The sequence below is a fragment of the Staurois parvus genome, unplaced genomic scaffold (genome assembly GCF_062004578.1).
Source record: "Staurois parvus isolate SC_StPar_1 unplaced genomic scaffold, SC_StPar_1.0 ptg000572l, whole genome shotgun sequence".
Lineage (NCBI taxonomy): Eukaryota > Metazoa > Chordata > Amphibia > Anura > Ranidae > Staurois > Staurois parvus.
This window is the reverse complement of record NW_028318368.1, coordinates 955290-979529: the sequence shown is the minus strand read 5'-3', so window position 1 is coordinate 979529 and position 24240 is coordinate 955290. Positions and strand designations below refer to the sequence as shown.

The 24240-nt window shown below is 40.2% G+C and overlaps 1 protein-coding gene across 3 annotated transcripts in view; it reads right to left on the bottom strand.

Moving 5' to 3' along the window:
- SEC24D (SEC24 homolog D, COPII component) overlaps positions 1-24240 on the bottom strand; it is a 160858-nt gene that overhangs the window by 36263 nt on the left and 100355 nt on the right. For all 3 annotated transcript variants that reach the window (XM_089691782.1, XM_089691784.1, XM_089691783.1), the window contains exons 10-13: positions 21373-21488; positions 15732-15856; positions 6219-6410; positions 3579-3672 (exon numbers count right to left, since the gene is read on the bottom strand). In XM_089691782.1, coding sequence (XP_089547908.1) covers positions 3579-3672; positions 6219-6410; positions 15732-15856; positions 21373-21488 — 527 coding nt within the window. The remainder of the gene's footprint in view (positions 1-3578; positions 3673-6218; positions 6411-15731; positions 15857-21372; positions 21489-24240) is intronic.

Sequence of the window (24240 nt, the reverse complement as noted above, 5' to 3'; positions counted from 1 at the left end):
ATAGATCAAAAAAGCTGCAAAAGAAGCTCATAGTAAAGGGAAAGTGATAGAAGGTGAACATAAGTTACATAAATTATCTTTATTGTACCTAAAAGGAACAACCTGAACTTTCACATTTTACAGCTGATCTCTGGGAAAAAATGAATTTCTGTTCACATATACCATATATAATACCTTTTTATCCTGTGCCCTGTGATCCATGCTTATCTGCTGCGTTCCTCAGAACTTAATACAGATGCTTTTCCATCCTTATTTCCTCTGCAGTGGACCTGACACCTTATCCTTTTGTTTGTTCTGCATGGTGATCAGTTCCCTTGATGCCCCCATGTAGTCTCTGAATGATTTCTGCCAACTTAATAATATCATCGCAATCCTAACTGAGGTTGTCTATTAAAATTACAGCCTCCTCCTGCCTGTCAATGCCTAGCTCGGCCCATCTCAGCCTAGGTCTGCCCAGCTTTTAATGGGCTATGGGGATGGAGAAAAGAGAAACTCATGACACTGCCTACAGAACCCCCCAAATGACACAACGATAATTCCAAAGATTAATGTGACATGTAGTTCTAGGTTATTATTATTATTATACAGGATTTATACAGCGCCAACAGTTTGCTCAGCACATTACAATATAAAGGGAGACAATACAGCAACAATACATTTCAATACAAGAGGGTTAGGAGGGCCCTGCTCCTTGGAGCTTACAATCTAAGAGGGAGGGGCTGGTAGTACAAAAGGTAATAACTGTGGGGGATGAACTGATAATAGAAATAGAAGATTCAGTTATTAGCTGAAGGCAGGATAGGCTTCCCTGAAGAGATAGGTTTTCAGAGATCGCCTAAAAGTAGGCAGAGTAGGCGATAGTCGGAAAGATTGGGGTAGAGAGTTCAAGAGTATGGGGGAGGCTCTGGAGAAGTCCTTGAGACACGCATGGGAGGAGGAGACAAGGGAGCTAGAAAGCAGGAGGTTATGGGAGGAGTGGAGAGGCCGGTTTGGGTGATATTTGGAAACAAGATTGATGATGTAATTTGGGACAGAGTTAAAAATGGCTTTATATGTTATTGTTAATGGTTTGAATTTTATTTGTTGGGCAATGGGAAGCCAGTGGAGAAATTGGCAGAGAGGGATGGCAGATATGGAACGGTTAGTAAGGTGGATGAGTCTGGCAGCCACATTCATGATAGACTGAAGAGGGGATAGCCTGCGATTAGGTAGGCCAATGAGTTACAATAGTCAAGGTGTGGTGCATACAGACACATTTGAAGTGAACAGAGTATCCTCCCGCTTTAACTTGAAAGAGCATTAAATCGGAGCCCAATTTAGAACAGTGGGTAGTTTAATAATTGTTTTTGTACCACAATCTGGAATTTTATGATTTAAAAAAACGCTAATGGCTGAAAAGAGAATGGGTAAAGGGAGGGTTGAAAACCTGGTTACTGGTATCCCGTAGTTTAGTTTTAAAGTTCTCCTTTATGAGTATATACCCTCAGCTTAACATTCTAAACAAGAGCTATCTTTTCAAAGCTTATATGGGCTTCATAATGGAATACAAAGTTTGATAGGAAAGAATGTAAACAATTCTGCATTCTTAAATAATACAGGCATTCAGAGCATTGTGCCATCTGTAGCAGCTATAGATTGTTGTAAGATAACACTTTTGTAGTTGGATAAAACCTTACATGACACACAACTTGCTCATAAAATGAGTCTACATTTACATTTCTGTGATTATAAGTGCAAATTATTTTACTGGAAGTTATGAATTCATATAAAAAAACCAGGAGCTACATTTAAATTTTTGTGATTATAAGTGAAAATTATTTTACTGGAAGGTATGAATTCATATGAAAAAAAACAGGAGCTTGTGTTAGGCTTGGTAATTAATAATGCGTAAAGTAGAACTCTAGGCAAAATGTTTTTTTCATTTTGGAGTAATTAGTTTATTTCTTGCCATCTGTGCCCCACTGGGGAGATTTACCTTCATTTATTGTTCCATATCAAAACAGGAAATGAGAGATAATCACTGAAAATTAAGGGAATTCCCTGGAGACCCCCAGGTCTCCAGAACTAGTGTCCCCCATTGGAAGATTTCCCCTCTGATACTGGTGTTTATTTTACCTTTCATTTTTGATGATAATGGTAAACAGGACAAATAGAGAAGGTGAATCTCCCTAACGGGGTCACAGGCAGCTATAAAAACCTAATAGGTGTTCTAATTCATCTCCATTCTATCCAAAACTAAAAAAAAGTTTTGCCTTTAGGGAAACTTTAAATTACACACTTCTTTCCTGCACATATTACGATCAGTTATGACCCTTTAAGGCTTATACATATGAATACTAAAACTTTGCATCCAGGAGGTATTTCTGAAGATCTCCAAGAATTTATTAAGAAGAGATGATGGCCATGAACTCCTACTGTGGCCAAGTAATCTACAACAAGCATCTCCAAACTTTTCAAACAAAGGGCTAGTTTACTATCCTTCAGACTTTAGGAGGGGCAGGATTGTGGCTATTGGGGGTAGAAAATATTCCAGGCTCAGCATCAGAGAGAATAACCCTGGCCTTGGGGCTGATGGTCAGTAGGAGGAGGAAAAGTTGGTATTAGTGAGAAGAATAGTGCCCCACCATTGGTATCAGGGGAAGAAATAGTTCCCTATCATTGATATTAGTGGGAGGAATATAGCCTTATCAGTGTCAGTGGCAGGAACTATGCCCCACTGTTGGTGTCAGATGGAGGAATAGTGCCCCAAGGGCCGGATAAAAGCTAGCAAAGGGCCACATCTGGCCCTCAGGCCGCATTTTAGAGACCACTGCTCTACAATATACACAATAAATTAGATTTTGTTGCACAACATTGTAAATGGAATGTCTGTAAAAGATGCAAATGTGAAACTATTGTAGGTATTTGCCAGTGCTTTGCTTGGTCTAACCTTTCAAGGTCGATTTCCATTCTGTCAGCTAACTCAGATAACTGTTCCTCTGGAAGATGGGAGCCATTAACAGGCTTTAGATGTTTTTGTCAAATACTTAACAGTATCAGACAGACTGATGAATGTGTAGAAATATCAGAATGTTTATAATGATAGGCTAGAAGGTTGCTACAAGTTAGTGCATGCTTTCATTATTGAATCCCATGGTGTAGAATCAAATTAGGTTCAGATGGGATGAGACCGTACATTACAAAGATAATTTGGTCAAATACACTTTTATGCCAAACTTAAAAACTGTAAAAATAATATGAAATTTACAAACCGAAATAATTCTGACAGTTATGTCAACACGTCGGTATTAAGAAAAAAAGACAGCAATGCAAAGCAGGCATTTCATGGAATTCTTACAGTTCTAGTTTCAGAAAATATAAAGCAAAGATAATATCTTCCAAAACGATTTGCTTAAACAATAAAATACATATCACAGCTCAGAAAAGACAACAATATAACACTGACTTTCTAAAATCATCTAAGAATAAATCTGTAAAAGCACTTTACAAGGGAAAAACGTATAGGGTTAGGTTATGATCTTACAAATATGCCAAGCAAAACCTATAGGTGTATTTGAACATGGAAAATGCAGACTAACCTTTAATGCCTCCATGCCAGCCTGGATAACTGGAGCTAAGACCGTTTCGCTCTCATTTGTCTCTGCAAACATATCTGGGATCTGTCCAAGCAAGCTGTAAGACAAGACAAGATTGGTGATTCTAAAGACCAGGACTACAAAGAACATGTTATAAGTACACATTTCATTCTGAAAGTGCTAACTCCCTGGCTGTCATATTGAAAATTTGACTTATTTATTTCCGGTACTTATGTAGCACCATCAGTTTACGCAGTGCTGTACATATATATATTGTTCATTCACATCAAATCCTTTTTGAGTAACTGACTTAGATGAAGTATAAATCCTAGCAATTCTATTCTTTTCTTTCATTTACCACATGCTTGTTTAAAGCCTTTTATTTGGGTGTATTGAAGGCAGATTCAATATGGAATAGTATTTTCAGAATTAAAGTGGTTGTAAACCTTTAGACATATCCAAGAAAGTGACTTGCTTCAGGTGATACACAGAGAAGAAACACATCCTCCTACATAAGTTGTACCTGTTTATCTGCATATTCTCTTCTCTACATCTGTTCAAAGTGCAGAATTTATACAGCTTGTCTGAGTTTGTCAGAAAGCAAGGGGCATGGAGATGAAATTAAACTCTGCAGAGCTCAGTGAGAGCTCTGACAGCTGATTGGAGGGAAGAGAAACAAGCCCTTCACACACCACAGAGGAACAAAACTGAGGCTGTCAATCACAGGCTGTGTGCTGGAGTTCTCTCCCCGACACCATTTTACTTCTTTGTGTCAGGAACAGTCATAAGTGTCTCATGCAGATAGCACAGGAAGGAGGCAACAGACAGAAAATGACACTATTCATATTCATATTTCATGTCAGAGGTTTACAACGAGGTGAGCAAAGAGACCTTTTATATACAGTTGTGCTCAAAAGTTTACATACCCTGGCAGAAATTGTGAAATTTTGGCATTGATATTGAAAATATGACTGATCATGCCACAAAATGCTCTTTTATTGAAGGATAATGATCATATGAAGCCATTTATTATCAAATAGTTGTTTGGCTCCTTTTTAAATCATAATGATAACAGAAATCACCCAAATGGCCCGGCTCAAAAGTTTCCCTCCCCTGGAATGTTTGGCCTTGGTACAGACACACAAGGTGACACACACGGGTTAAAATGCCAATCAGAGGTTAATGTCCCACATCTGTGGCTTTTTAAATTGCAATTAGTGTCAGTGTATAAATACTCAATGAGTTTGTTAGCTCTTATGTGGAAGCACTGACTAGGCTAGATATGGAGCCATGGGGATCAGAGAAGGACTGTCAAAAGTCCTGCGTAACAAGATGGAAAAGGACATAAAAAGATGTCCAAAGCCTTGAATATGCCAATCAGTATTGTTAAATCACCTATTAAGAAGTGGAAAGTTCGGGGATCTTTTGATACCAAGCCAAGGTCAGGTAGACCAAGAAAGATTGCAGCCACAACTGACAGAAGAATTGTCTGGGATTCAAAAAAAAACCCATAGGTAACCTCAAAAGAAATACAGGCTGCTCTGGAAAAAGATGGTGTGGTTGTTTTTAGGGAGTACAATACGGTGATACTTGAACAAAAATTAGCTGTTTGGTCGAGGTGCCAGAAAGAAGCTGTTAGGCTAACTGAATCCGTTCTAAATTGTCCCTAGTATGTGTATGTATGAATGTGAGCTAGGGACCTTAGATTGTACACCCCTTCAGGGTTAGGGACTGATGTGAATATATATAATATATATATATATATATATATATATATATGTCAATTTCACTTTACCATTGGATTATTTATTTATTGTTTAAGATTTTTGCAATTATGGATAGAAATGCAGAACAAACAAGGCTCTGTGGCAAGAAAGAGTAGGATTGGAAACTGAATTCTCTAATAGATAAAGAAGCCAATGGGTGCTCCAACTTACTGTTAACTACCCCAAACTAAAAATATCAGTATTTGGTGGATTGACCCTTCAAATGCTTACTGGCTTTTGGATAATCAGGCAAAAAAACAATAATGTGATGCTGCCCAGAGCAAGCAACTAAATATTACTATTGGCAAGCTGTAGTCATACTAACATACAGTATAATCATCTGTTGCTAATGGCTATTGAATATTGCAAAATTGGATTTTGCTAAGTGGTTAGCACTTCTGTGATTAACACTGGTTTGAATCTGAACCACAGCAATACCTGGAGTTTGCATGTTCTCCCTTTGTCTGTATGGGTTTCCTCCGGGTATTCCAGTTTCCTCTAACACTCCAAAGACATGCTGGTAGGTTCATTAGATCCTGTCTTCATTTGCATTAGTATGTGTATGTATGAATGTGATTTAGGGACCTTAGATTGTACGCTCCTTGAGGATAGGGTCTGATGGGAATGTACAATATATATATATTATAAGTTCATCATGGAAGAGGTCAATATATGCTGTGCTTCTTTATTTAGAAAATTGACCTTTTGCTTGTCTGATATCAGCCTTCCATGCTCTGTAAATTTAACGTAAATCTGTTTCCTTGACAAGAAAACACTGACAGGGCTTTGCTAAAAATGATTTTGGTTACATAAAATAAAACACATTCATACCAGCAAATGAATTAACTACGTAGTTTACAATAAAAGAAAACATTACTTGTTTATGACTGATCTGGATTCATTGAAATTAACAAGGAATCCATCCAGTAGAGGCAGAAAGACCTCTGCCATGTCTGTCACCACCATCATTTGAGGCTGGGCCAGGTTAGCGTTAACATTGTAGAAATGCAGAACCTTATCATAAGTGACAAATCCCACACGAACAGCTGACGAATCTGCATTTTCCTCTCTGCAAGAAAAAAGAAAACAAGACCATTAAAACAGTCCAGAGAGAAACTTTCTAAAGTTTTATGTATATTATTAATATGTAAAAAAAAAAGGATTAAACATTTCCTTAAAGTGTTACTAAACCCACAGCAGTAAAATCAGTCTGTATATGCAGTAAAGCATGCTTGTTATACTCAGTGTGGAATCTAAGGGGTTAATCCACTGCATTGTGTAAAAAGGATGTTTGATTCTTTGTTCTCTGATCCTCCCCTTCTTCTGCTTTTCCCAATCCATCTGCTGATAGAACAGAGCTTTGGGGACAAACTGCACATGCTCAGTTTGGTATGTATTGCTAGAGGGTTTTTCTTTGGGGGGGAGGGTGCATGTGATCAACACAAGGCCAATCAGCACTGTCCAGACAGAGGGTCAGGGGTCCTGCAGCCTCGTGGGACAGTCAGAGGAGAATGAAAACTTCTCTCACAAGGTTAACCAGTGCTTGGTCGGACACAGATAGTCACAAGACTGCTCTAACTGCTGATGAGAAAAGCTATTTAGCAGTTTATATTTAATAATACAATTGTATTTCCATGTTCTGTGTAATGTGGGAGACCAGATATAGTGAATGCAGGGTCCTGGGTTTAGTAACACTTTAAGATCACAATGTTTTTCCTGAACATACCCACCATCACAGATCTCCCCAGCACAGATGCAACTGAATGATGAAGAATGGCATAGCCAGCACTCCGTCTTCCTGAATAATAAACTTTACTTAACAAGTAAAATGTGCATATAAAATGGCTAACGCATTTCAGCAATAAGCCTTAGTCACTGGCTATAGAAACAAAGGAGAGGGGCGCCAGACTAAGTGCAGCATTAGATGTACAGTTTATTAGCACAATGATAATAACAAAGTGACATCACGTCCACCCCGGCACCATTTAGTTCCCTGTAGCGGCCGGCCGCTTCAGGATCCTCTCTCCAGCCACTACCCTGGCGCTTGGACACCTTCAGTTCCCGGGAGTCTGGACCACGTCTTTGGTGACATGCCTATCTCTTTTTTAATTCTTGTAAGTTGCCAATTGTCATTGTGCTAATAAACTGTACATCTAATGCTGCACTTAGGCTGGTGCCCCTCTCCTTTCTTTCTCTTGCATACAGAGTCCAGCTTTGTTCTGAGGGTGCTGCCACTGATGCTGCCGTTTGTTAATGTGCCATTGTGAACACTCATAGTTTCCCCCCGCCCCATCTTGGACTTTATTGATGGACATTTTGGACTTTTTTGTAGCTCTATATACCCCTCCAGCACCAATTTTGTATATATTAGTCATTGGCTATGACTAAGGCTTATTGCCGAAATGCGTAAGAATTTTATATGCACATTTTACTTGTTCAATAAAGATTATTATTCGGGAAGATGAGTGCCGACAATACCATGTTAGAGCAATTATACAATGCTCCACAAAATTCAGACAATTATTTTATTCCTAAATGAAATGCCATTGCTTATTAGTTATATTTTCGGTCTTGTGATGGTCCCACTAAAACTTTAGACAGAAAACTTTTAGGCAATTGACTCCAAAACAGAAAATAGATGTTAAAGCCCGACTCTGGTTGAAGTAAAAGTCCTCCCTTGCATGAGCTATGCTTGCACTGCAAGAGTTATGTGCTCATCTATATCTAGGGGACAGTAAAAGCACTTTTACTTATCTGATGAACCATTTACTCGACAAACAGCACTCCCCTACATTCAAACAGTGGATTTTCTCGGCTTCCCCATGTCCAATGCATGTCCATGGTCCCTGCATCGGGGCATCAAACCCTGGGGCATAGAGGCAAAGAGGCTGCATGCACCTGTCTTCCAGCAAGAGGAAGCCTATGAGAGAGGAGGATCCAGGAAGTAAAACTGCTTTACCTGGTCCCCTAGACATAAATGAGCAGTTAACCCTTACAATGCAGGCACAGCCCCACTAAAAGGGAAGACTTTAAATGTTCTCAGTTCAGCTTTAAGAAAAATTAATTGCTTGAAAATGTTTGTAAATATTTCTGCTTGAGATAACAGATTGTTAAAAATAGAAAAAAAACATCATGATAGAATTATAAAACATACTGTAGCTCAACTTATAAAAATCTGTCTTCTGTCTTTTTTGTGTCCTAATTAGAAACAGAAAACATACAACAGGACATCTTTTGTGTATTAATAAGGATGTGTGCAAACTGACCTTCTGACTTTCTACAGGCAGGAATATGTCATGATAGGCCAGCTTTCTACACCCATTCTGACGCTTTTGTTAAAAAAAAAATAGAGTAGGGCCTCTAGAAGGGAGAGTTGTAGCACTGCAGTTTTGGTACTTTCATGAATGTATTACTAGTATTTCAGCTTCAATAATGGGTTGATGGGCTTTTGTTCGCTTCAAATGGGTTTTACATTACCTTGTATTGGAATGCAAACCCTGCTTGAAGCAGGCCAAATGCAAGTCAGAAGGAGGTTGCCTGCAACTCAAATGCATCTGTAAAATTCTGAATGATCTCAAAACTGACATTGTACCTCATTCCTGATGCTATTCTATGCAGTGTGATTGAGCCCATTCATTTTATATGGCCTCAAATCGCACCGAAAAAGTATTGGTAATTGGTATCGGTGAGTACTTGAGTACAAGTATTAGTACAAAACAGGTATCGGTGCATCACTACTAAAGGCAAATAGGCTGTTTACTTTTTCACTTGCACTTTGCAAGGGTAATATCCCCACAGCTTAGTGAATAAGGTGAAGCTCTACTAACTTCCGTCATCCCATCACCATAAAAGTATCAGTAATTGGTATTAATGAATACTTGAGTATTAGTATAAAACAGGTATCGGTGCATCACTACTAAAAGCAAATAGGCTGTTTACTTTTTCACTTGCACTTTGCAAGGGAAATTTCCCCAGACCTTAGTGAACAAGGTGAGGCTCCACTAACTTCCATCATCCCATCACCATAAAAGTATTGGTAATTTGTATCAGTGAGTACTTGAGTATTAGTAAAAAACAGGTATCGGTGCATCACTACTAAAAGCAAATAGGCTGTTTACTTTTTCAGTTGCACTTTGCAAGGGAAATTTCCCCAGAGCTTAGTGAACAAGGTGAGGCTCTACTAACTTCCATCATCCCGTCACCTTAAAAGTATCGGTAATTGGTATCGGTGAGTACTTAAGTATTAGTATAATTATAATTATACAGTATTTATAAAGCGCCAATAGTTCGCTCAGCGCTGTACATTACAAAGGGGGACAGAACATGTGACAGAACAATAACAATACAATGTGATACATGAGGGGATCGAGGGCCCTGCTCCTTCGAGCTTACAATATAGGAGGGAGGGGATAGTGGTACAGGAGGAGAAAGCTGTGGGGGATGGAGTGGTAGGAAGAGTGGAGGAGGTCGGCAAGTTAGCAGGGGGTGGGGTAGGCTTCCCTGAAGAGATGGGTTTTCAGGGTGCGCCTAAATGAGAGGAGAGTAGGTGATCGTCTGATGGATTGGGGTAGGGAGTTCCAGAGGATGGGTGACGCCCTGGAGAAATCCTGGAGGCGGGCATGGGAGGAGGAGACCTGGGAACCAGAGAGAAGGAGGTCTTGAGAGGAGCGGAGTGTGCGTGTTGGGTGGTACTTGGATATTAGGTCGGTGATGTAATTTGGTGCAGTATGGTGGACAGTTTTGTACGTCAGTGATAGGATTTTGAATTTGATCTGTTGTGCAATCAGAAGCCAGTGGAGGGATTGGCAGAGGGGGGTGACGGAGATGGAGCGGTTGGTAAGGTGAATGAGTCTGGCAGCCGTATTCAGGATCGACTGAAGCGGGGATAGCCAGTGGCGAGGCAGGCCAGTGAGGAGGGAGTTGCAGTAATCGAGTTGTGATATGATGAGGGAGTGGATGAGCTGTTTAGTGGTTTCTGGGGTTAGGAACGAGCGGATTTTGGCAATGTTGCAGAGGTGGAGTCTGCTGGAGTTTGTTAGTGATTGGACTTGGACCTAATCACTACTTACTAATCACTACTAGTATAAAACAGGTATCGGTGCATCACTACTAAAAGCAAATAGGCTGTTTACTTTTTCAGTTGCACTTTGCAAGGGAAATTTCCCCAGACCTTAGTGAATAAGGTGAAGTTCTACTAACTTTCATCATCCCGTCATATGCAAGCAAAACTGCTGATTTTTATTTTCCTTGCATATCAATGGATATTCTTTGAAAAGTTAAACTTCACCACATTCCCTAAGTTCTGGGGTAAATTCCCTTGCATAATGCCATTTCCTTTGCAAAGCAAACAACCTATTAGCTTTTAGTAAACCGAACCCTCTTTTGTATTCAAATATAAGGCACATTCATACAAATGACCAATGTGTCTTTTGTTTTCTATGACTAATAGACCCCAAAATTCTGTTAGGTTGGAGTGGAGGGTGAATGAGTTTAATGTGCTCTACTTTGACCCATCTCATGGTTTTAACATTTTCTCCTATAGGTTTTCTACACAGAAATGACAAATCAGGCATCCAGTGTGGTAGCTGCAGCCCTCCACCTATATTAACAAAAGATGCTTCAAAACTGCATCAGGGTCAATGGCAAGAATACCCATAGAAATGTAATAGCCGCAGCACTAAATCATGTCTTAGGGCTCATGTACACTGCAGCTGATAAACTCACATTCAGGAGCTTTTCTGCGTTTTTTTTTCAGCAGCCCCTGAACTCACCCTAATGTTTTCCTATGTGTCCATGTACACAGTTGTTGACAGGCAGTTGAGTTGCCAGTCATTTTTTTGAATGCACCAAACTTGCGTTCAGGAGATTTTACTAGCGTTTCAAATGCCAAACGCTTGTAAACACGGTTAACCGCGTTTATAAGCGCTTGCATTTAGAAGCGTTTTTTAACTGTTCCATGTCTAGATGCTGTCCAGAGCCTTTTTTCAACATCAGAAATGCATGCAATGCATTTTCCATGTATTCAAATGGACCTAGCACACCAATGCAGTCAGTTCCAGGTTTCGCGTGAAGGAAAAAATGGTAGAACGTGCTGCATTATGCTCATGATGGGATCCATAGTGAATACAACCAGAAAAGATAGGTCATCTCAACACATACTGCTCTCTCTGCTTCTGCTCTCTCTATTCCTTTCAAAATATCTGAAATAGTTAAGTTTTTCCTATTTTCCAGTGCATGCTGGGCATTTGGGAAGGGCTCCTGAGGTTACGCTTCTAAACGCAAACGCACATAAACGCACTATGCAAACGCGGCTAAACTGACGTTTTTAACCTACATTTTCCAGCAGTCAGTTTCCATCGTTCAGAAGAGTTTTCCAAATGCCCCGTGTACATTAGATTCATACTAGGTTCCTGTGTTCTGGTATTACTGTGATATCAGACTGCAGCCTCGACAGATAATCACACTTATGTGGATGGATGGTTGGTTGTTTTGTGTTAAAGTATATGTAAACCATCACCTTGTAAAACAACCCCAAAAAAATGAAAGGCAAAACATTTGTGTATATAATTCAAGATTCTGAAGCCACATGTCTAAACGTGATACTTTGGTGGTTTTCCAGTAATAACCTGAAGCAAGCCCAAGACATGTTTCAGTATTCATAGCAGAGAGCCATTATCTCATGTTGTTCTTTCTCTCCAACTAAGCAGGGCAGTAATTGCATTTCTCCTATGGGAGATGTCAAGGGGTTTTCTGAAGTGAGGTCACGACTTGCCCAACATCTTTCCAGAACTGAGATCCTTTCATGTGGAAACCTAATGGCTACATTCTGCTTTGTCTAGGCTTGTAACATTTACATATGTTACAAAATATTCATCACTTATTAACCACAACATATTTCAGGCATCCTTATTTTAGGAAATGATCTTTAGTTATGACATTCTATAGGTGAACTGCGCACAAGAATTTGGTACTGCAACCCAGAAGGAGTCAGTTCAGAGTAATCATTTTTTACACACCATAAATCATTCTCGCCTTGCTTTTATAGGATATGGCATATTTTTCTTAGTCAATTTTCATATTTGCAAAAGTACAGTGAGTATTTATGCTTGCAGTGTTAAGAAGTGGGCAGAGGGTGGCAGTAGAGCTGTCTGAAACGTCCAAAGGCTGACATAATTTGAATCATCCAGTACATACATTAAAACTTTGAGAATATGCAGAGTTGAAGAGAAGTTCTATGCTGCCCATTTGTATCTTTGTTATGACATCAAACATTTCCCTAGATACGCACATATGTTTCAAGAAAAGTAATAAATGTCCATGCAGAGTTAAGGGAAAATAAATATACCGTACTATCTAACTAAACGTCTGTCGTTTGGAAACAACTAAGCAAAAAAAAGTGCTTAAAGTGTTACTAAACCCACAACAGTAAAATCAGTCTGTATATGCATGTGTGTTATACTCACTGTGGATCTAAGGGGTTAATCCTCTGCATTGTGTAAAAAGGCTGTTTGATCCTGACTTCTCTGCTCCTCCTCTTGTTCAAATGTCCATGCTGATAAGACAGACTGAACCTGTAGCCCTTCTGCACATGCTCAGTTTAGTGTGTATTCCTAGAGAGGTTTTTTTTTTCTTGGGTGAGTGCATGTGATCAGCACAGGGCCAATCAGCACTGGTCAGACAGAGGCAAGGGGTTTTGCATCCTCCTAGAACAAAAAAGAAAACTCCTCCTACAAGCTTTAACCAGTGCTCTGCTGAAATCACAAGACTGCTCTAACTGCTGATGAGAAAAGGTATTTAGCAGTTTATATTTACTAAAACAATGTTGTGTGTACTATGGGAGACCAGATATAGTGAATGCAGGGTCCAGGGTTTAGTAACACTTTAAGAAATGAATAAATATGCAGCTGGGTATAAAGGTTTTAAAGGTTGGCTAACCCAGCCACTAAGAGATTACACTTTCCAGTAGCATTTTCAGGACGTGAGTAGCCACAGAGGCACCATTTGGCAGCAACAGACCACCATAAAAGAGCATATTAGGGAGAGGGAGCATCTTGTTGGCAGCAACATTCTAATAAAGGAAGAAGTCTTAGGCCAGGTCCTTTTAAACTACAAATTTGGTCACTAGTATGGTTGCCGCACTTGTCTGCTCATCATTATCAATGCTAGGATAGTAGCATAGGTAGAACTGATGTAGAGCTTCCTGACAGCTGCCATGAGCAACCAGAAGCTGAGTGTGGGACACAACACATAGTCTGTTTATTAGTTTTCTAGTCATTTCTTTATGTTCTTTGGCTGATTATTTAGAAGTTGGCAGATCATTCACCCCCAGCTACAGGAGGTCTATATTATGGCAGAGGAGATTTCTGCTTCAGTAATGCCTTCAGAAGTAGGGGATGAGTGACGTTGACAGGGGTCTCAGAAGGAGACACTCAGGCAGTACCACCCACAGGCCTAATGTTCCTGTTTGGAAACATGGCCTTCCTAATCAATGCTGGAGGAGCCTGGATCTAATGGCTTCAATAATGAACTCACCTATGGCCAGTTTATCATTTGCATAACAGCTGCCTTGATGATTAACCCCTTCACACCTAAGGGTAAAATAAATCTTAAAGCCTAAGTAAAATTTTACAACTTTGACATGTGTTAGTAAAACCATACATATCATCACAACTACTTTGTACATCCAGGTGGATTATACCTTGTTTTGTTCAGGACAAATTGAGCTTTCATTTGGTGGTAAATGGTAATGGATATCTCCTGATTTGATTTTTTTTATCAAAGGAAAACTGTCCCAAAATAGTAAAAAAATCATTTATTTAAATTTAGCTGTGTGTTTCTTGTAACTACCATAACCTACCACCAAAGAACAACCCAAACTACATTTTCCAGCTCTTGAAGATCGCAGCGATACCATATATGTGTATGTTATTTGTTGCTTGTACCTGTACTACTGCCCAGAATCAATAGTGCACATTTAGTTTTTGGTTTTTTTTTTTAAAACACACTGACAATGTTGTTTTTTTTTTTTATTCTGACCCTGACCTTGACCCAAACACTAACCCTGGCACTGAACTAAATAAAACCTTGATCTAGGTATTTTCTTTATTTTTTATTATTTATCTTTTTTTCTTTTTCTACAAACAGTTGTTTTTTTTCTCTATGCAAGAAGGGAGAGATATACAATGTTTCTCTCTCCTCCATTCAGAGAGAAAAAAAAACAAGGGGGGGGTGGGCTTTGCAGTGACTGATCACTGTGATAGGCAATCGAAGGCTATCACAGTGATCATATGACCCGGAATCAGGAGTCCTGGGTCCCAATCGTTAGAACGGAACCCGGGGTTCTCGGTGACACCCCGGTCTTTGTGCTGGGAGTGCGCTGTGCGGTGCACTCCCAGCACAAAGACAGGCATGCAAATATGTGGCCCCACGGAAAAAAGCCCAGGTCTGTGAGGCCGCATATTTGTGTGACAACGGCGTCAAGGGGTTAAAGTGGAAGCTCAGACAAAATCTAACTAAGGCTAAACCTACTCCCACCGCTATTCTAAAACTATTCTATCTATCCTATGAAAGAAAAGATGCCTATACTTACCTATTCTGGTCCGGTCACATGATCTCTTTGGCGGAAGCTTCTGTAAAGAGGAGAGATCGCTGACAATGGCTGCAAATGCCTATGTGGTGGCATCACCCATAGGCTTACTATGTGGCATCCGTGGTGGCTGCCCCTCCTCTACACTGAAGCCCCGGTGCTGGAAGCAGGTCAGATTCAATTTTGATTGAATCTCCGTTTTAATATAAGACACTATCCTTGAACTCTATCCATTGATATAAGTGGTGCAGGAAATCACGTGGTTCAGACAGGAATCGCAATGCATTTTTGTTAAAATCACATTCGATTCTTTGCAGTGTGATTTGAGCCTGTTCGATTTGTATGGGCTCAATTCACACCGCACCCACAAGAAAAAGGTGCAGGCATCTTTATCTTTGCCACACCAGAACTGGATCACATGGGTGTACACACCCATGTGATACGATTCTTGCAATAACACTGCATTTTACTACCTGTTTTGGGGTGTCATTCATTTAACATTGACACACGTGTCAGTCTGTATGAACATAGTGCAGTTTTAATGCAGTGTGGGAAATTCTCAGGATTTGATGCATTTCCTGCACTGCATATATATGAACTGCAGCTAAGGATGAAGGAAATAGAAACATTCATCTTGTTCAGCTGCCTGCTGACTCACATTCAGAAAGAATGTAAACAATGAGAGTAGCATTAGTAGCATAAATTGAGTACTGCAAAACTAGGAAACATTATCTTTGATTTATTAACAGTTCCAAACTATTGTATAAAGTAAAAGGTATATTTATAAAACACTATTAAACCTACCTTGGAAGATGATCCAGTAGAGTCTTCAGCTCCTCACATATCAGTCTAACAACACCGCTTTTAATGTTGCTGTATGATACGTCTATCATGAAAATGAAAGCAGGCCTATTGGGAGGTTTGTTTTGCTGTAGACAAAGAAATAAAGGTAATTCCACTTATTGCAAAGCTAGCAAGTGGCACAATATATCACCTAGTCACATATTCTATTCAATAAACCAGAAACACTAAAATCAGATATGTAAAAGGTCAGTAACACTTACTATACGTATTTAATAAAAAAAAATCTAAAGAGACAAAAACTTGTGTGTGTGAACATGACTGGACCTGAACAATTCCACATAAGATATGAATCAGGTAACTGGAATGACATGCTATTATTTTTTTCTTAGAAATACTCTGCAGCAGCCGCCACATTTCATAAACTACCAAATATCGAGCCGAAATTACTGTTTTGAAATAATATAAAACATATTCTAGAAATAGACATAACAGAAAGACAGCCAAAATACAGCTAACAACTGACACACTCAGTAAACCAAACCAAAGTCACTCAAAGAACAATAAACTGAGAATTTTGGAGGAAATGACACGTTTTGGAACTTTGAAAGGTGCTGCCACTTCACTGACTCAGTATGGAGACCTTTAGCTGCTCTCAAGAGGATTGCCCTGTCTAGCTACAATTCAGTGATATGACAGACTTGCAATGCCGCCCAAAGCTGGGCAATGCTGAGTTATCTCGCCGCTACACAAAAGATGGCAGCAGGCATCCTCGCACTAATTTAAAAGAGCTGACAACAGGAAGAGGGGACGCCGCTCAGACTAGCCCAATGATAGTATCTGTGTTTGCTTCAGCCGCCGCTCCAGTCATACCCCGACGTGTTTCGACCCGTCTGTCGCAAACTTGCGCTCAGAGATGGACGCAGTGCAACCATTTTGTTAGGCACATCCATTTTGATAAGAGCATACATTTCTCCCTCAATCCTTTATTCTCCTTCCCCCTTCCTTCCTGAGAGGCACAGTGACAGATGTGTGTGTGTTAAAAGTTGCTGGCAGGCTAGAGCAGCAGGGGGCCCAGAGCTACAAAGGCCCCCCAGAGATACAGAGCCTGGCTGTCCAAAAGCGTGTGTAAGCTCTCACCTCGTAACCGAGATAAGGTCGCTTTTCCCAGGAATTGAAAGAGATTGTAACCTCATAAAACCTAGCAGCTAGGTGACAGAATTAAATGAACATTCCTCAAGTCAGTTTGCCCGTTTCATATCATGGATTATGACAGATGTTGGTTCTAATTCCGAGTTTGCCCGACGATCCCTCCCTAAACAGAGTATTGGTCAGTTACTCAGAGCCACCCCCCTGCTGGGGGACTTTAAAAAACAGGCTAGCAGACCTAAAGAGGTAGTTGAAGGCATCTCCTATCTTTTCCATCATTACATATGTAGATCAAATCCCACTTCTGCTCTGCAAGCTGGATCTGTTGACCCAGGGTTTCGGCAAGTACTTTAACTCCTCCCTTTCTCTCTGATATCTCTTCTCTGTGCTATGGCTCTATGTATATGTATATATATCTTAGTTACATCTTTTTCTGTAAATATATTATTGCACCTGTTTGACTCTTTTAGTAATAAATCTTTCTTTCTGAAAGTGGTAAACTGTTTCTAAAGCGCTTAATTGCAATCTATGAATTCCTGCCTCTAAAGTGACGCTACTGTGTTTGTTTAATACTCTGCCCAATCGGCCTGCGGTGACCGTATTGGATAGATGACTTTTCAACCATTATAGTGTATATTTGATAAAGAGAGTTTCCCCTTTCTCTGTACAAAAAGGGGTGGTGGCAGTGTAAGGGTTAGTGACATAATTAACCTGACCCAGTAACAAGCGCATCCAGGCTGCAGACACAGATTGAAATCTATTAGCTGGAAAATCACTGTGTAGGGTGCAGCTGGGTGTGGCATTGTTACGCACGTCACATCGCGGTTTTAGATCGGCCGGTCCTTCGGTCACGAGTTTGGTGAGAAGGTCTGAGGTCTGACGCTGCGATCGTGACGTATTGTATTGGTGGTTGCGGTCGTGAGATTGTTGCATGTTGGTGGCGGCGATCTTGCGATCATGACACCGTCCACCCAGGATTGTCACAGAGGTCAATTCAATGATAGTAACACTAAACCCATCCTCACTAGCATTTCTGGTTTAACCAGACTCCATGCTATTTCACAGTTTATCAAATAAGCTGATAACAAACATGTTTTATTTACTATATGCATCCTAAAATAATGTAGGTCTTTTCCCATTATTAATGCCCCCATTGTTTCAAAATCTGATCTTATTGAATGTAAAATAGCAGTAGAAATTAAATATAAAGTATGGTATAAATAGCAGTTGAGAAGTCAAACTGTCATGATTAAATGTACTTAGATGACAATAATGACTTGGATGATTTATAATATTAATTTAACATACTTTGGTAAAAAAAAAATCTACTGTTGATATAGCCAGAATAAATCTGATATTTTATTTTATTTTTTTTGCTAAGAAGACAGCTTTGAAGTAGTAACCACTTTAGTCCCGAGCATCCTTTTGAATGTCAGAGGGACAGCAGCTGTTTGTCTTAGCACCATTTTAACATGGCACCTGGACTCAGCAGCCCCTGTAGGTGTCAGCAGCTTCTAGCTGTGACAGCCAGGGCCCAGCACAAAGCCCAGAAGCTGAAACAATTAGCTTTAGGCTGCAGATCCTTGTATGATTAATCACGAGATTGTGTGAAATGCGTTAACAGTCCTGTATTGATGTCCTGGTGTTTTGTGTGTCCTATGGATCAATAAATATACACTAGATTCATCCAGCCTCTGGTGTGTGGCTGATCCTTCTTCCTGCTGCAGATCCTTGTACACATCACTCCACTTGAGCGCACTGTAAAAGAAACTGTAAGTGCAATGCTACCACGTGTATAAAGGCTAAGTTCACCTTTGGAACACCTTACATGGTCCACCCAAATTACTTTTGGTCCCTTGAAAAAGGGGGATGGCTACTCTTAAGAGCTGTAATTCCTAAACCTGGGAGTGTGCACTTTCAGCCCATATCCATTATATAACTATAGCTTGAATATGTTTTGGTAAATACCTGAAAAAAACTAAAATCATGCCTGTGTCCAAATATATGTGGACCTAACTGTATGTAAAGCGCTGCATAAATTGACATATATATATATAAGTACCTGAAATAAATAAAATATAGAAAAATAATAAATTCCAACATTTTTGCAGAAAAATGTGTTATTTTTTCATGCAGGAGCCTGAAAAGCATTGGACACAAGATCACTTCATCAAAGGTCGAATGTGGGCTACTGCAGATTTGTCCTTCGGCTTTCAGCCCCTGCCTCTGTACAGTCTTTACAGGACATGTCAGTAGACTATGAGAGCTGATCAGCGCCCCCGCAGTCATTAAAACTACAACAATGTCTGCTGCGGTGGCAGATCGTTCTTGTAGTTTATTCATTCACAGGAATCTTTGAATGAATGACGCGGATATGTGTGGGCAGAGCCATGCACAACCACGCTGTTTTTAAATAGTGAGAGCGGGGAGAGGGACCCCGGGGGGGAGAGATGAGTGGGCAGGCATTAAACATGTTATATATTCCACCCTAAATACGGGCTGAACATGTAAGGTGTTCCAAAGGTGAACTAAGCCTTTATACACATGGCAGCATTGCACGTACAGTTTCTTTTACAGTTCACTCATGTGGAGCGATGTGTACAAGGATCTGCAGCAGGAAGAAGGATCAGCCGCACACCGGAGGATTGATGAATATAGTGTATATTTATTGATCCATAGGACACACAAAACACCAGGACATGAATACAGGACTGTTAACGCATTTCACACAATCTCCTGCTCATACAAGGATCTGCAGCCTAAAGCTAATTGTTTCAGCTTCTGGGCTTTGTGCTGGGCCCTGGCTGTCACAGCTAGAAGCTGCTGACACCTGCAGGGGCTGCTGAGTCCAGGTCCCATGCTAAAATGGTGCTAAAACAAACAGCTGCTGTCCCTTTTGACATTCATAGGACACACAAAACACCAGGACATGAATACAGGACCTGTTAAGTCATTGCCAGTAAAAATGAACATTTGATTTATGAATATATTCAATTGTCCAATTACTTTCGGTCCGTTGAAAAAGGGAGGATGGCTACTTTTAAGAGCTGTAATTCCTAATCTTTTCCTCCAATTTGGATGTACACACCCTCAAATTAAACCTGAGAGTGTGCACTTTCAGACCATATCCATTATATAACTATAGCTTGAATATGTTTTGGTAAATACCTGAAAAAAACTAATATTGTGCCTGTGTCCAAATATATATGGACCTAACTGTATATCATACATTCACATCAGTCCCTAACCCTCAAGGGCCATAGCTTATATTCATACATACACATACTAGGGCCAATTTAGAAAGCCAAATAACCTGCCAGCTTGTCTTTGGAGTGTGGGAGGAAACTGGGAGGTACTTACCTGAAGGAAGCCCATGCAGGCACAGGGAGAACATGCAGGCTCCAGGCAAGTGGTGCCGTGGTTGGGATTTGAGCCAACGACCCTAGTGCTGCCAGGCAGAAGTGATAACCATTTAGCCACTGTGCTGCCCCATATATGGTGAATTAATTCTTTAAATAATAATTTCCTCTCAGTACAGGACAGAACTGTTGCAGCTCTATCCAATCTCTACCTGTAGCAGTAGATTACTGCTATAGTGATCTTTTTCTGGCTGAATGCAGCCAGCAGTAGATCACTTTTAGAAGTGATCTGTTGCTGGGGAGCTGGGCAGCTCTGTCTTAAAGAGAAATGGATAGAGCTGTGTAATGTGAAATATTCCCCGTGCTGACAAAATACTGTGTTGCTTTGATACTTGTATAAATAAAAGTGAGCAATAATTGAACATAACTCAAATTTTTTAATGATTGCAAACCTATGAAAAAGTCAGCATTGTGCTAATTTGCACCCTCATCAATACAACGTAACTGATTTTAATGTAAGTTTGCACTAAATCTTTTTTTTCCCCTGCGTGTGTGGCACTGTAGTCTGAAAATTTAACAAAGCTTTCCTAAAGTAAAATACATACACTCCCTTTGAGCTTTACCATTCCACTACTTCAGAAAAGTTGCACTTTTCTTTTTAATCAACAGACTTTTCTGATTATATTTTAGGATAAATTTATGGGGGTGTGCAAACTACTTAAATGTTGAGCTAATTACAGGAAACTGCTTTTTTTCTAATTTTGTACAGTTTATTCCCCAGTTAAAAAAATCTATTTATTCCCAATGTAAATAACACATAGGGCACCAATGTGTTACCACATTGATGCCCTATCTGTCCCAAAAAGATGATGTATAATACATTAGGGAAGACTTCAAATGCTAATACGTGTGAATACATCCGAAACATGAAAAGAACGCTCAGGGGATTTGGGGAGAAAAAAGCCTGGAGACTCAAGTGGTTAAAAGGAAAAAACATGCAATCTCCTGTTATGATTTACTAAGCCAAAATTGTATTTCAAATTACAAGATGCTTTAGACATGCACTTCAAGACAGAGATGAAACAAACGCTGGACAGAGAGTTAAAGGAAAGAGATTAAGCCTACAATGCACTTACTCTGCAGTAATCCAGTGTAGCAACATATTCATAAGATCCCAGAGATAGCTCTGGCCTTTCATAGTAGTCCACTCTTCTGCCAATATGGTCCAGATGTTGAAAGTAGAATGGAGGGACTAACAAAACATAAACAGGAAAAACAAATTATTCAAAGAAATGATATGTCTTTCGTTCATAAAACATGAACACATTTCTGCTGGAATCATACTTTATTGAAAAGCTGAACTATAGTTGTTAGTCGGGGAAACCATTTAAGGTCCGATAGCATGGTGCTTCAGAGTTGTCAGCATACCAATTCAACAAGGTCAGCCTTATTTATTGCAACACAGTAATGCCATGACACAAAACCCATCAAGAGAGCTGACTGTGTCCACCCTTTCCACCCCTTCCCTTCATTCATAGAAGCTGTACTATGGCTTTCATCAGTGGAAAGCGCTCTATGAATGGAGAAGGATGAGCTTTCATTCACCCACCCATGCTCTATACACAGAGCGCTTTTCATTGATAGAAGCTATGGTACCTACGAATGGAGGAGGAAGGCGGAAAAGGGCAGACCTAGTCAGCACTCTTGATGAGTTCATATGACAGGTCCAGTGGCTGTATTAACCCAGCACTGGGAGATTACTGCTAGGGGGGTATGAGGGGACAGAAAATTTAATTTTTAACTAAAACAGCAGTCATCAGCACAGCGGGCACTTTTCATTGAATGTAAGTGCCATGCCTTGTACTGATTTTTCTTTAAATAAATATAACTAAATTTAAGCCAGCCATACATGGATCTAAACACAGGAACCAACTAAATTTCGATCCTTGTATGGGCAGTCGATCTATAAATCTTACAAATAAGTTGCGCTGTGAAAATAAATAACTAAAAAACTGTTGAATACTGAAATAAACGTGTTATGTCCCAATGTGAAAAAATGAGAATTATAAGTCCAACATATTTAAATTATGTAAAGCTCTCCAGTGAAGAAAGTGTCCATCAACTTCGATTTATTTATTTCAGGTACTTAAATAGCGCCGTCCATTTACGCCGCACTTTTACATATATATTGTACATTCACATCAGTCCCTAACCCTCAAGGGGCGTAAAATCTAAGGTCCCCTAACTCACATTCATACATACACATACTAGGGCGAATTTAGACAGGAGCCAATTAACCTACCTGCATGTCTTTGGAGTGTGAGAGGAAACCGGAGTACCCGGAGGAAACCCACGCAGGCACAGGGAGAACATGCAAACTCCAGGCAGGTGGTGCCGTGGTTGGGAATCAAACATATGACCCCAGTGCTGCCAGGCGGAAGTGCTAACCATTTAGCCACTGTGCTGCCCCACTTCGATGCTCAATACATTGTGAAAAGTGCATCCACCATCACCATAACCAGCCTATTACCGAATTCTGAAACCCCAGATTATAGGAGGTCTATATAGCATATCAGTGCATGTATCCTGGTAGTGTGGTTTGATGTGATTAGATGTTCCAATGCTGTGATGGTCAATCCTCTTCCTTGTCTTGGAGAGCGCTCTCATATAAAAGAAATCCACCTTAGTATAATACTGCCAATATTTTATTAAGAAACCGCAAAGATTCTACTTACAAAATATAAAATCAAAACCGCAATCCAATGAAAGCTGCTGGTGCCAGCTCCAGTCAGCGATGATGACTTCAGCACAGACTCCTACCCCGATGTACATTTCATCCAAAAGGACATTGTCAAGGGGACCAGTGTACACATGCTGATGTACTTGCACATTACATAGAGCCATCTGGCCGTGGTGTAAAAATCTATTTCTCCAGAGTGATCTGTTGTTTCACACCACTAAGCAACGGATTGTCTGGAACACACGGCCATATTCTAATATTAACATGTTCTTGAACAAATGTATATATAAAAAATATATCTATCGATTGACTTGTGTACAACCAGCCTGTTGGAACCTTTTCTCTCAATCAGTGCTGCTGGCTATAGCCCATGGTGCAGATGAGTATATTCTGACAGTAGGGAAATCTCCCTGCTGTCAGAAGACGATACAGCGGGTATCATGATACATCAAGTGTGTGGATTGGGGAATTGAGTCATTTCCTTTCATTCAACCTGCTGATTGAACAAAACAAATTACTGGTGTATGGTCGGCCTGAGGCTTTAAACCACTTACAGGTACACTCCAGTTTAAGATGCACATTTGTATTTTAAAGTCAAAGGGGATGCTGGCTAACTGCACAATGGTTCTAACTGTCATCCTAACAGGAATTCTGTGTGCAAGGCCACTCTCCGCAAATACTTATGGTCATGGCTTTTTTTCTCATAAAATAGGTGCATGAAATCTCCCTTTCCGAGTCTCCCCCTGTCTCCGTCTCGCACCTTGCCTGCGTTCCACCCCTTACCTACCTCCCAGTACCCATCCTTTTAGAGAATACAGAACCAAGCATCTATTTGTATGGAAGTTTTAATGATAACAAGAAAAGCAGTAAAAAAAAAAAAAAAGAAAAGCAGCCAGCAACAATAGATCCCCCCAGCAACAATGGACCCATTGCATCAAAATACCCCTCAGCAACAATAGTTCTATGACAGTATCAACAGATCGCCCACAGCCAGCATCAATAGATCCTCCAGCAGCTAGCAATGATAAACCCCTCCCTCGACAGTAGATCCCTCCCAGCAACATAAGACCCCACAGCAACATAAGACCTCCCACAACAATAGATCCCCCACTATTAACAGTAGACCTCCTCAGCATCAATAGACACCCTCCCAAACACACACACAAAATAGATCCCCTCCAGTGACAATAGATTTCCCAGCAGCCAGCATCAATGGACCCTGCAGTATACCCTACCACCCCTTGCCATTTGACACGTTCAGCGC